General features: G+C 37.8%; 1 protein-coding gene across 2 annotated transcripts in view; it reads left to right on the top strand.

Moving 5' to 3' along the window:
- Positions 1 to 14,708, top strand: part of PTPRD (protein tyrosine phosphatase, receptor type, D) — a 290,979-nt gene that overhangs the window by 242,194 nt on the left and 34,077 nt on the right. For both annotated transcript variants that reach the window (XM_010586057.1, XM_010586056.1), the window contains one exon: positions 378 to 553. In XM_010586057.1, the coding sequence (XP_010584359.1) occupies positions 378 to 553 (176 nt within the window). The remainder of the gene's footprint in view (positions 1 to 377; positions 554 to 14,708) is intronic.

The following is a 14,708-nucleotide window of genomic DNA, read 5'->3' as shown; positions in this document are numbered from 1 at the left end:
TTGCCCTGCGCATCATTTGTACATTTCAATCCTTTTATTACTACTGTTGTCATTTTATTAGTGTTATCGTTATCATTATTAGTTTCTTCTTTTCTGTTCTATTAAACCGTTCTTATCTCAACCCACGAGTTTTACTTCTTTTTCCCAATTTTCTCCCCCATCCCACTGGATGGGGGGGAGGGAGTGAGCGGCTGCATGGTGCTTAGTTGCTGGCTGGGATTAAACCACGACAGTTCACTTGCAAATATCCATGTACTATCTGGCATGCAGCAAGCTAAGATTCACCAATAAAGCTGTGTCAGAGGATTTTTTTAGGCATTGTACAATAGGACAGAACAGAAATGCTGCCCCATGTTTTCACTCTTCTCTCTTTGCAGGCATACCAGGTAGTGACTATATCAATGCCAACTACATAGATGGATACAGAAAGCAGAATGCTTATATAGCAACTCAAGGGGCATTGCCGGAAACCTTTGGTGACTTCTGGAGAATGATGTGGGAGCAACGGGGTGCAACTGTTGTCATGATGACAAAACTAGAGGAGAGGTCCAGGGTAAGGAAAGCATATACAATGTTAATAATAATGTACCTGAATAATCACTTACATAAGATTTTTGCTTCTTTCATATATGTTTGTCTGCCTCTTGTATATGCAGAAGAACCAGTGGGTTTTTAGGTTGCCACCAGTTAAAAGCATCCATAGTATGAAAATCAGTTATACAGGAAATGTTAGTTCCACTGTGAAATTACATAGTCACGGCACTTATTTTTGTAGGGTTTTTTTACACTCTGAAAAACTTGAAATCTCTTGATCCACAGTGATTTTTTTTTTTTTTCTGTTTCAATCATACTGGAAATAGTAGGAGGTGATTGAAAATGTTACTTCTTCTGTAGGATCAAGAATATGATTGTATCATCCTGTTATGAGGAAGTTATATGCCGACAACATTCAGTTCTCAGTTTTATATGGTATAGATTAAACATTACTTAAGATTAGTGTTCATCGATTCTAATCGTGGATGTTATTTGGGGGGGTAGTGAAAGGAAAAAAAAATAATAAGAAGAGAAAGATAGTGAGAAAAAGAAGAGGGAAAAAACCCTTCTAAGTGGTCAGCCAGAAAGAGAAGTGAGTGTCCAGCCCTCAGCACCCTCTCCAGTAGAGCCATCATACTTCTGCCACAATAACTCTGTATTTTATATCAAGATGTACTCAAACTCATGGGTTGTTCCTGCTTATGATGTTGTTATCATTGCTGTGAGCACATGTTGACCGGGGAAGGTGCTACATGGCTGGTTCATTGGTGACCTTTCTGCAAATGCTTAATGAGTCCTGTAGTGTAAACCAGAAGGTACATCCAAATGTAGAAATCAGGGAAGGGGAGAAAGAATGGGTGATTCTAACATCAGTGGCAATCACTTCCCTTGGGAACCTGTCATAACAACAGTATCAGGGTTTGCAAGTATAAATCCAGGCGATGGATAACAAACAAGAGTGTCACAGGAAAAATACTGCCACAGGCGTTCTGGGGTATGCTGTCCTGGGAGCTTGTGTGAAGAGGCAGGGAGCTGCAAGTGGGAGGCAGGCTGCAGGATTGCAGGTGGAAGGCCCTTAGCAATACATAAAGCTAAGGTACCTAGGGGTGCTGTGCAACATGCATTAAAAAATGCCATAAATACAGAGGATCAAGAACAGTTCAGAAAGAAAGAGACTAGGGAGGAGGAGAGGACATTTATCATCCAGAAAAGCTTTTAAATCAGTAAAAAGTATCTTATGGAGGTAACTGCATAATAGTTGATATTTCAGTAACTCATGGATGAGCTCCATTTCAAGATGAAAATGTTTTTGCATGTGTAATCTTGGAACAGGGGGAATGCACCATAAAGCCTAATGCTGTACTATTTTGGGATTGATATTTTTTTCACATGCTTGGCTACATATAATTGCAATGATTATATAACTTGTTGAATGTTTTGGCAACAGTCATTCCTTTCTGGAGGCTTATCAAAATACATGTATATATTTATTCTTTTACCATTTCATCATTTTTTAAAAATAGACTAGGTTTTTTGCAGTTCAAGCAATGTATAGCATTCTAATTATAGAATCACTTTCCGCATGTATATTCAACCTACATTAACACCGCTGCCAGTACATACCTGATGGCAGTTAGTATATAGAAGAGGATAATTTTATCAGAAATTTTCATTTTATCTTATGTCTACAGGCCTTGTCTAGTCTAGGCACTGACAGTTCTTTGGAATTAAGCAAATGAAATTTTGCCCATTTCTTCACTAATTACTTCTTATATAATAAAGTTGCTGCTAAATAGCATCAGTGCTAAGAAAAAATCTGATCCTAATAAGCAGCCCATTGCAGAAGGTGTACTTAAATACTTGAGAGTTTATCTTAATACTGCAGGCCACAGACAGCCACCATCTAGAAAGATGTTTTGATGTAACTAAATGAAATTCTACTCATTCTCTCCAATAATTGCTTAGTAGAGTTTTAAGCTAACTCTAGCCTTTGCTGACTGCACCCTAAAAATCCACCGATCAGAATAGTAATCACATCCAGAATTGATTAGCATTCAGCAGCAATACATTCCCTAAGTGTAATGAGAGACCAGACTATCTAGTCAATGGATTGTCTGTGCATTCAATGCTTATGTTTGCATATTTTTTTGTGCATAATTTGGCTCATTCTGTGTTCATAGGTCAAGTGAGTTTGATGCACTGAATGCAGAGCATTAGAGACCAGCTATGCAGTACGTCATTCAGCTCCAGTCTTAGAGTCTGTAGCTCTGTGAATATGGCATACCAGTCACCTCTTCTTCTAATACAGTAGCTACATGTAATGTAATTAATGGTATTGATGGTGAGGCAGCAGTGGGAATCCCTGTGTGGGAAAAGAATACCATGACAGCATTTCATTGTTATTTTTTCTCATGCTATCATTTTTATATAGCATATCGTTATGGCAGGAGAGCAAATGAAATTTCAAACATGAAATACAAACACTGTTACATACCATTAGAGATGAAGATCTTCACTAATTTTGCTTCTCCTGTTCCTTTGATTCCTTTTTGATTGCTTTTGTGTCTTGGCAGCCTGATCATTATTCCTGCTGCAAGGCAAGATCATTTCTCTCTGGGACTTCATCTACTTTCCATCTCCATGTCGTCATTTCTGTTTAGCTTGCTTTTTTCATTATGTAGTCCTGCAGCTTGATATCAGCCTTGTTAACCTGGACTGCATAGATAAAGATGGAATTTTAATTGCATCTGCAGAAACAAAGTTGGTTCATTAGCATGTGTTAGATGTCTGAGTAACTTCAGCTTTGAGAATGTACATATTTTGCAGCTGAGTACATCAAATGAAGATGTTACAGCGAATTCATTATTCATTTGTTTGCCTAAAAGGAACCTGCAGAAAAAGAGAAGCTCTTTCACTTATAACCTTTCACACTTTGTTGGTTTTGTATGAAATGTCATCACCTGAATCTCAGTTGACCTAAACCAGACTAGGGGGAGAAAGTCAGTCCTACCGTTCAACTACCATGCACATAATTTATATCAGAAAGGATTATACACTCTGGCAGTGCATGGAACAGTGTTGGTAGCATATTTGTCACCTACATGAGTTTAATCTAAATGAAATAAAATGATGATATTGAAGGTTGCAAATTAGAGATTAAAAAAAACAGTTGTGTGTTACACTAAGAAAGCTGTAAAGTATGTAAAGCATTAATGTGTGATACCTCTCCCACTTCTCTGTCTTCCCCTCTACCCCCAGCAGTGCAGATTTTCCTTTTTTTCTTTTTAGATCCTCTGAATTAATGAATGTTCTGACAACTCGTGCTATAGTGAGTGATGTGAACAATCAGATGAAGGCAGAGAATCTCACTTTATAGCAAAAGATAATATTGCCTTAAACAGGAAACATTTAGTCCTGCCCCCTGTTTCAGGATAGGATACTGTTGCGGATCGTTCACTTGAAAGAGAATTCAATCCTTTCCTTATTTGCTATGTAATTCCTTATTTTGAATACACTTACTGTGTTGTTTTGGAACTGAGAAAATACTTACCTCCCTCCTCAACCTCATTGGCAATATTTTCTATGTCGGGACCATAGTGCCTAGGATTAGAATCTTCTGTCAAAAACACCAATCAGGTCAAAGCTAAATGGTAATATAATGACCCGAGCAGTATTCAAATATGAGCCAGATTCTGAACTTCTATACTGATGAGGAAGGCTTTAGTTTTCATGCTGATACTATCATCAGCTTCATTCAAATTTGCTAATGACTAGGTGAATACCTGAGGAAACTATATTTGTGGCATTCTGTTAGCCTGATCCAGACACTCATTTGACTGTCAGGAAGTGGATATCATCAATATTATAAGCCAAAAATGTATAAAAATATAAGCATAGAATAATCATCTTGGTTTGTCAAAGTTTAACATCCTGAATCCTGAGTTTTCACTTGGAAGGGGCAGGTGTAAACAAACCCAGTAGAAAAGTCATGTATCCTGTCTCAGATTTTGTTTCCCAATATTGAAATAGGTGGGACTATTTGCATGGGTCCTGTATCAGTTCCATAAGAACATCTAAGGATAGTTAAAAGTCCCTGGACTTAGCTTCTTTCAATTGGTCACTGCTACGCAAGAGAGTCAGGAAAGCTGGCACTGTCTGGAGAAAAGCCAGGTAGGCTTTTCCTGAGGTTGCTGCAACGCTAAATATGTACTTCTGTTGTTCCAAGTGTCATGCAACAGGTCTGAATCTTCCCAAATCAGAACACTCCATCTGAGTCTTTCAATTCATTTTTTATAGATTTATAAACTATCCCATATGTTAGAAAAATGGAGATTGGATGACAGTAGAAATAATCAAGTAGATGAAGATGTGTGTCTTGGAGGTGGAAATTGTAGTAACAGCAGTTTTGGGATTCGTTTTTGCTTGGTGGGTTTAGGGTTTGTTTTTGAAGCAGTGGGACATAATAAATTATATCAGGGAAGCTTTTTTCAGATTCAGGTAGCACAAAAAACAAAACTATTTGAATAAGCACAGTGGAAAGTGTAATTGTAACTTGGGACTCTTTAGTAAGAATAGTTTTGAAACAAACTTCTGCCCACCAAAGATTTCTGAATCTTGCTATAGGCACGGAAAATGTAAGGGCAGGTCTGGGAGAAACCCTGATTTCTTCTGCTCCAAATGTACAAATTGCTAACATTTTTAATGAATCTTCATTTGTAGATGGCAGAGTAGACACTGGTATCTAATGTAGCTGACCTCATAGCTAAGACAAAGGAATAGTACATGCACAACAGTAAGTAATAAGCAAAGAAAACTAAGGACATTGTTTTCCTGACTGTATGAAATGCATTAAGATCTTTCAGACAAATACAGGCTGTGCAGCAGAGTTTTATGTGATTGTGATTAAGGTAGTTTTCCATTTGTTGTGCAAGGCTTCAGCAGCAAATTTCAGATCCTTCCTCCTAAGTATGTTTTGGCAGGTAATACTGGAGCTATTACCTGTCAAAATACTGGATTGAAAATAAGTGACAATAAGACATCTTCACTAATGTGAGTAGAAAAGTTATCAATACATGCACTTAACAATTCATTATAGATTATATCAATATGCTCCCAAGTGCACCTGTATTCTACTGTATTTAGAAAAAATGTAATTGATTTGTGCATAAAAACTGCACTGATGTTTTGTATTGGGCAGCACAGGTATGTAAAAATGGATTTTTTTTAAAATTGTGAAATATGTATTTAAACATAGGAAAAGATAAACATTTTAGCTATGTTTTGCAGCAACTAGTAAAATACGCATGTCTTTATCTGGTAAGAGGTAAGTTAACATCTGTCCCAGTAGATGTGTTAGCAGACAGGACATGTGTTGCAGATGGCATTGTTTCATACTGAATTGTACTGTTTTACTACAGAAGGATTAAATGAGCAACTTTGTCATTGTTCATTCCCTAATTTTAATGGCAAACCAGTAAGTTCTGTATCAATAATGTACTATCAGAATTTTATTTTACTTCTTTAGTGCTCTCAGCTTGCTACGATATGAGTCAGAAGAATGAATGAGAGAGCTGGCAAAAAAAAAAAAAAAAAAAGGAAAAATCCGAAGTCAGGTAGACCATGTGTTCACCAGATTTACAAAAATAAAAATAAAAATGTGTAGGTTTGTACTGGCTTTTTTTCACTGTAACAGAATGCAATGGCCACAGTCCAAGAATTCCTACACCATTGTACAAGCTGGAATCACCAGTTACCATGTCACAACTGTAAAACTCAGCCATATGGCAGTTCATTACAGAACAATTCTCAGCGGTGCAAGGCCCAGGATGTGCTCAACTCTCACTGAAATGCAGTCAGTCATAGGTCCTTAATTCATGTAAGAATCTAATCCTAGATGTATACTAACAAAGATTGCACTCACTAATAAATCTTAAAGTTTCTTTTTCTAGACACGTTACAGGTGGAAGTTCTGTGCCAAGGTGCCTCAGGTAAAACTCAGACTATTATGTCACCCAGCCAAATAGCTGTGGAAATGCCATACTATAAGCAGGGTGAATTTTGTGTGAAAAGAAATGCTGTAACGCCACTACATATGCTGAAAGTAGTTTTGGCATGCCATGTCTAGTTATTTCAGCTTACACACATTTGGAGTTGAGCACATGCAGATTTAATGCCCCATGTGAAAAGATGTTGGTAAAATACAGAGGATCTAGAAGAGAACAATAATGATCAGAGGTAGGAGAAATGATTTATGGAGAAAGTCAGAAAAAATTGGATTTGGTTTATAGATAAGAGAGTGGGTTTATATATAAAAGAGTGAAGGAAAACATAATAGTCTTCCAGCATGTGAAAGGCTGTTAAAAATTTCATGGCAATCAACTGTTTTCCCTGCCTATGGGGCTCTAGGAGGAAGAAGTACCTTTGCAGCAAAGATGATTTATGTTAAACTGTTAAAGAACTTCCAAAATACAATGTCATGAACGGAGCAAACTCCATAGGATATTTTGTGCAGTCTCGTCCTGCATCTTTTTCCTGAAAACTGTAAGCTTTCAACAACTGTTTACACCAGAGTCTTACCTGAAATGATACAGCAATACCTGGTACTGCCACAGGTATTTTTCAAGGCAACCATCCATTTTTTTGTGTTATGATTCTGTGTCCATAAATGAAGTGGTTTCTCTTAGCTGTTAGGGTAGACTGATAGTTTTCTCAAAAATACCGTTTCCCTGAGGCAAGTATATAGCAAGCGGTTTAGTCAAAACTGTATTGTAATTCTGTAATTTGACTTTATTTGCTTAGTTCATTTGCTTTGTGCTTGAGGTAAGACATACATTACCACCTCATATAATTTTTCTCTTAATACAGACAGAGGGGCTATGCCACATGTAGACAATGCCCATTGACATTTTGAGTTAGAAATTTTCCTTGCAAAATTAAAAATTCTGCATATTTATTTTCAAAATGCAATGATCAGTTCATGTTTGGTTTAACACTGCAACCTATTACTTCAGTGCAGGGTGTTCTTTCAAGCAATTTCAGGCTTGAAAAAGTCAGTGAATGAATTTAGTATTGTTTAGGAAAAATAACCCCAAATTTCCTTATTTAGCAGATTCTGGTGAAAAGCTCAAGACCAGTTCTCCTTTATGGTAAGAAATACATCTGGAAAATTTAAGTTCTTCAGACAGGTGTCTCTGAAAGAGAATATTATGATTTACATTAGCCATCATTTATAAAGCTTTTCCTATTTTCCAAGGAAGTTAATGGATACAGCTGGCTACTGAAAGGTACATGTTCGTAATAGATGTTTTTTCTGGGTAGTCTTTCTGGTTAATATGACAGGAACTGTATGAAATACATTTATGCGATTAAGAATTTTATCCTTGTATTAAACTAGCAGTAGAAAGTTCACCATAACTCAAAGTTCCATTCAAAAATCGAAATCCAAACTGAAACCTCTTAAGGTCCCCAAAATGTTCTCCAGTGCACTGTTTCTCATTTTTGTCCTGTTTCATCAATTCATTTCTGGCTTTCAGGTGAACAAAAATCATAAGAATAATAGAATTTTGTTGCTCTGATGTTTCACTCTTTTGATAATTTTGTTTCACTGATTTCTTACATAATATTCATATCAGCTAAAAGAGATAGGTCTCTTGTATGGACAGCAGAAAATCTGCGTTAGAGCGCTTGAAAAGTAAGATGAATTGTTCAATATGTTCTTCATACTGTAATGTAATCTCCCATTCAGTGAAAGGATTATTCAGGCTGCACACAGTGATCAGCCTTGAGTACAGGAAGAGGATGAAGCAAAAACTAGTCAGCCCATTCACTTTTCCCCTCGGTTCCATTCATGTAAACCTTTTAAAGACTTTTTTGGAAAATCTTGCTGTACTTAACTGTTTGATAGACTCATCCTTCAAAATTAATTCCCTAAGACTCTGCCTTCCCTGCTGTTAGGAAGAGTTCAAAAAGAGCATCTCACATTGATGCCAGCAATATAGTTTTGAACTGTTCTCGGCTTGTATAGATGAAGATGAAAGACAAGATAGAGAACACATTTCAAATAGGTCCAAGATACCTTTTAATATCTGTTTCCTTTTGTTATAATAACTGTACCAGACTCTGTCCTAAGGATCAGAATGGAAACAGTTTGGGGGTTATCTTTTTGTCTATTTATCTTTCAGTATTATTTATTAGCCTACTAATCATATCTCAGAAATTTCAAAAAGTAAGGGTGTAATGCAGGTTGATTTGCAGACTTACTAGAGGACTAAAGTTTGTTATGAATTGATTAGCCTAAAGTTCATTTATGTTGTCTCCAAATCCTGTTTGGAACTTCTTTTTCAAGGCTGCTGTAATTAAGACCTTAGACAGAATTATATTGCACTGCAGAAGTGCTTATTTTCTAAATAGTTTTTAAACTCCAAATACTTGGTTCAGATGGGCTTCAACAAACATAGAATCATTTGGGTCGGAAAAGACCCTTAAGATCACCAAGTCCAACCGTAAACCTAACACTTCCAAGTTGTGATGGGTTGACCCTGGCTGGACGCCAGGTGCCCACCAAAGCCCGTCTAACACTCCCCCCTCCTCAGCTGGACAGGGGAGAGAAAATATAACAAAGAGCTTGTGGGTCGAGATAAGGACAGGAGAGATCATTCACCAGTTACCATCACGGGCAAAGCAGACTCATGCTTGGGGAAAATTAACTCAATTCATTACAAATCAACCAGAGTAAGGTAATGAGAAATAAAACCAAATCTCAGAACACCTTCCCTCCACCCCTCCCTTCTTCCCGGGCACAACTTCACTCCCGGATTCTCTACCAACCCCCCGAGAGGCACAGGGGGACAGGGATGGGGTTTTACGGTCATCACACGTTATTTTCTGCCGCTTCATCCTCCTCAGGGGCAGGACTCATCACGCTCTTCCCCGCCATGCTCCAGCATGGGGTCCTTCCCACAGGAGACAGTCCTCCACAAACTTGTCCAACGTGGGTCCTTCCCACAGGCTGCAGTTCTTCACAAACTTCTCTGGCATGGGTCCCTTCTACAGGCTGCAGTTCTTCAGGCACAGACTGCTCCAGTATGGGTCCCCCACGGGGTCACAAGGCCTGCCAGAAAACTTGCTCCATGGGCTCCTCTCTCCACAGATCTGCAGGTCCTGCCAGGAGCCTGCTCCAGCGTGGGGTTCCCATGGGGTCACAGCCTCCTTCGGGAACCCACCTGCTCCGGCGTGGGGTCCTCCATGGGCTGCAGGTGGATATCTGCTCCACCGTGGACTTCCATGGACTGCAGGGGGACAGCCTGCCTCACCATGATCTTCCCCACAGGCTGCAGGGGAGTCTCTGCTCCAGCGCCTGGAGCATCTCCTGCCCCTCCTTCTTCACTGACCTGGGTGTCTGCAGGGCTGTTTCTCTCACATGTTCTCACTCCTCTCTCCGGCTGCCGTTTCTGTCTGTCCCAACTTTTTTTCCTTCTTAAAAATGTTATCACAGAGGCGTTACCACTATCGCTGATGGGCTCGGCCTTGGCCGGCGGCGGGTCCGTCTTAGAGCCGGCTGGTATGGGCTCTGCCAGACACAGGAGAAGCTTCCAGCAGCTTCTTACAGAAGCCACCCCTGTAACCCCCCCCACTACCAAAACCTTGCCACACAAAGCCAATACATAAGTCCACCACTAAATCATGTCCTTAAGTGCCATGTCTACACAGCTTTTTAAGTACTTCCAGGGATGGTGACCCAATCACTTCCCTGGGCAGCCTGTTCCAATGTTTGACAACCCTTTTGGTGAAGAAATTTTTCATAATATCCAATCTAAACTTCCCCTGGTGCAACTTGAGGCTGTTTCCTCTCATCCTGTCATTTGTTACCTGGGCAAAGAGACCAACACCCACCTCACTACAACCTCCTTTCAGGTACTTGTAGAGAGCAATAAGGTGTCCCCTCAACCTACTTTTCTCCAGGCTAACCATCAACATCTTTGCCTTTACATACTCACAGGTATGTATCTACTATAAATCATTACTAGAGACCAGTGCATACAAATGTTCTTTTTTCTGTAGTAAAAAATGGATTCAGAGAACCAAAATTTCCAGAAGTTACTGTTTTGGGAATACATTTAGTGAGACTTACAAGGAACTGTCTACCTGGGGCTGGGTGCTCAGTTCTTTCAGAATTTAGGATCCTGTTAAATTCAGTGCCTCTCTGAAAGCAAAATCTAAAACTTTAAACAGTTTTATTTTCAGCCTTATTTCTGAATAGGAGTTTATATTTTTAATCTGTCATTTAGGGTTAGACCAAAGGGAATGAGTGACACTTCACCAAATCTTGTTAGAATAAGACCTAAAAAATGTGTTTCTATATTCTGATTTCTTTTGTTTTAAAATCTCAGCATACAGTCTCATGTACTAGTGTCAGTGCCTACAATCTTTAGACTCAAATCAGCCTGATCTTTAGATGGCAAGGCATTGTTGCAAAAAGGAAAATGGCTTTGGAGTAACAACTGCTCTGAGACAAAACATTTGCTGGAACGTCTGAGGCACTAAGCTAGCCTGATAGGGTTTGAGGTAGTTTCCATCACCAACAACTGACACTACCTTTTTTATTGTGTAATTATTATTATCATTCAACATCATTGTAGAGATACTTTATTTTTGAAGGAAAACCATCTGAAAATGTCATTAGAAAGTTTTGTCTGCAAAACACTATTAATACTACGAAAACCGGAGCAGGAAGTTTGTTACATACTTCTGTTATTTCCTAGTCTAGATTCAGCATAATTCATATGCTGTTCTTACTATATGAATCTGACTATTACTAGTTTGCTGTCTCTTTCCTGATCTGCGTTTTGTCCTTTTAAGCTCAGATGGCCTGTAATAGCTGGTCCATGTGTTAAGAATCACCTGAAGGGGCTTTTCAGCCTGAATGATGAAACTTTACACTGGAAAATTATTTCTCTACCCTTGAATGTCAAGAATCTTTGTATTCATATGTTCATATGGCAATACACTTCCTTCAGCTCTGTTGATGCATGGCAGCTCCTTCTCTAGTCTGTGACTTGTTGAAGTGTGAATATCCACAAATATTCTTGGAACTCTGTAGCTACTTAAACCCCTCAAGTCTGAAATGGTCTCAAGCTTCTCATTGTTAATGGAAAAGAAAGCATTTACATTTTTGTACAGCTTTGCTTTCAGTGAATGCTGATACTTCCATAAAGAGCAAGGATTCGCATGGTCTGAGTGGAATAAATGTAGAGAAAGAAAACGTGTATGTTTGAGGGGCAGGTTAAGAGAATGTGCCTATCATTAGTTATGTCTTCTAGCTATGTCTACTACTGTGGCACTTAAAAGATTTCATAATACATTTAGTAGTCTTCTGAGAGCTGCTCTGATCTCAGATGTAGTGGGTTTGGCAGTGTGCAACCTGTGATCATGAGATAGTGGAAGCAGTAGTAAAAGGTATGCTCATCATTACTTGTAATTTAATTTCTCCTTAAAAAACACTCTTTGAAATCACCAGTGAGTTCTTTCATGCTCACGTGTCTGTTTTGTTCATCTTGCCATCTTTAGTGACAGGCAAGAGAACATTAAAGAATTATTGGTGAAAGCCTGTTTTGTGTAACCACGTACAGTTAGTGGCACAGAAAAGCTGTTGTTGGGTGCCAGTGAATATAGTCTGCAGAGGAGAAGATCAACCCTTGGAACTGGGAGCTGGGTGGATAAGAGGAAGGTGAGGACTATGAAATTCACCAAAGGTATATTACGAACTAATTCTGAAAATAAATAAACCCTGTAATTGTATTTCTGGAGGAGGACACATGTTATCATCACCATACCTTACCACTGTTTTCCAAACAATGTACCCAAGTGAGGAAGAAATTGCATTTACTACAGGGAAATTAAACACAGCCCAAAGAGCTAAAGCAAAAAAACATTTGGCAAATAATTTCAAAATGGACTTGTTGACATTTAGTGTTAAGTTTTGGATGACTCAAGGGGTTTGAGAATTTTTTTCTGAAAAAAACATTAAAATGTAACCTCTGAAAAATAAACTTACTTTAAGTGCTGAAGGCTTGGATCTTAACATAGGATAAAACATTTAACAAGAATGCTGTCTCAGAAAAGAGTGTCTTAACAATTAACTTATATTATTTGATTCTCTGCTGCTGGTGAAGTCCAATAGAAAACACTGTTCTGATCTCTCACAAAGATAAATTGGGAATGTAAGGTTTATAATCACAGAGCAAAAGAGTGTAGGAGGCAGAAAAGGGCACATCTCTGAAGAAGACCTCTTGTTCTGAGAAAAATCAAGAGGCAAAAGGAATAAAAGATGTAGTTCCATCAACTTATGCTTCATATGCTCTTCCAGAAGGTCAAATCCACATAAATTTGAAATCAGGTTTTCCTTCTAAAAATTTGATACTTATTTTCATCAGTTTCCACATTCAAATAATATATACACTAGTCTACAAATTCTATTTATTGTTGAATAGTTAGCGTCTGCTTCCAGCAGCAGTCCTCTGCATCAGCTAGCTCTCACAGAAACTATTTTAGAGAAACTATAAAATGATTGAAGTTCATGTTAGATAAACTAATAAATGACAAAAACACCTAAAATCTGCACCTAGAAGAGCAGGCCCATTTATTTTCTCCCAGCCTAACTGAAAAGGAGCAATTTTCTACAAGCTTCTAAATCTAAGCCTATGCTTAACATTACATTACTATACAAAATAAAAATAAAACAAGTGTTTTCTGTTGTTTGCAAAGGTGCTGGTAACCTACTATGTTCTGAATTTCCATATAATTTTTGTGTTGAACTTTTATTTCTCTCTATTACATTTGGAAGTTGTCTTTGTAAAGTCTTTCTAGTGAGAAAGCTCATTAATTTTTCAGGTATGCTTTCTGGAAGCTGCCACTGCTTCTACGAGCATACAATTTATGTGTGGAGGCTGCAGAGTAAAGAGGAGAAGTACATGTTTAGGCATACAAAGGCATAGCCAGACATTTATTTCTTGTATTCATTTTATTAAAAGTACAGAAAGTATTCTACTATTTTTATTCATTTTTTTAAAAAATCATTCAAACCAAACAGGTTTAGTCAGAGGTTTATACTAAACCTGTAGTTGCTAAGATTGCAAACAACAGCTATTATGTGTCGACATTTTCCATGAAAAAATATATGTCATTCTGTGGGAATTAATAAATAATAAACCACAACTTGTTTGTCTAAAAGCTAACCAATATAGCCACAAGTTACACTGTGTCTATATTAATGATAAAGTGAAACTAGATTTACTATTATTATAGTGAAATAACTCAATTGAAAATACACCTTTCTGTCTGATTTTCAGAAGACCACGGTGTTAGTATTAGGTATCTTGCAAATAAATCATGATATTCATGGAATACCTGCAATGCTTACTCTTTCAGCATTTCAGTAAATGGCACAAGGAAGTAATTACTTAATTCCTCTTAATAAGAGGATTTTAAACACTATTAATCCCATTTTTAAGACTGTGGTATCAATAAACATTTTTAGTTAGTTTGTACCAATTCCTTATCTATAAATTAATGTCAATTCCTTTAAAAAACTGTTCCAGGGTTTTTTGCCTTTAATGAATGTTCATCACCTGCTTCAGTGGTTAGAATTTTTTCTTGTCTTTATCTAGATTACTTGTTCTCAGGCTGTGATTTGTGAACCATTAGTGATGTGTGACCTGTGACCCTCAAAATAAAATGATCTGCAAGCAAAAGCTAATCGGGACTGGGCAGTTTGAAAGGGTACTAAGTCTTTTTCAATAAGTACTGTGCAGAGTGAGAAACCTGGAGAACACAAGTTTCAAAGATGCAGTTCTTAATTTTCCATTTTGGGGGAATCATCAGTTTTTCTCTTTGATTAGCATGATAATTCACATTTTTGTCAGAAATACTGTGCAATATTCTCCTTTTGTTGTTTCTTACAGTTTATGTATGCTCCCTGAATTTGGTATGAGTCTGGCTTAGGGTGATTAATGAAGACATTTATTAAACAAAGGCAATGTATTATCACTGGACTCAGAATATACTTCTTTTTCTGTACCATATGCAAGGCTAATTGATAAGAATGTGTAGTTATAAATAGAACAGAGACTGACTGTCTCAGTTTCACCTATCACTCACTGAAAGCAGAATATTTTCAA

Source organism: Haliaeetus leucocephalus, unplaced genomic scaffold (assembly GCF_000737465.1).
Source record: "Haliaeetus leucocephalus isolate CR32 unplaced genomic scaffold, Haliaeetus_leucocephalus-4.0 Scaffold139, whole genome shotgun sequence".
NCBI lineage: Eukaryota > Metazoa > Chordata > Aves > Accipitriformes > Accipitridae > Haliaeetus > Haliaeetus leucocephalus.
Note: the sequence above shows the minus strand (reverse complement) of the source record. Positions and strands in the feature narration are given on the sequence as shown.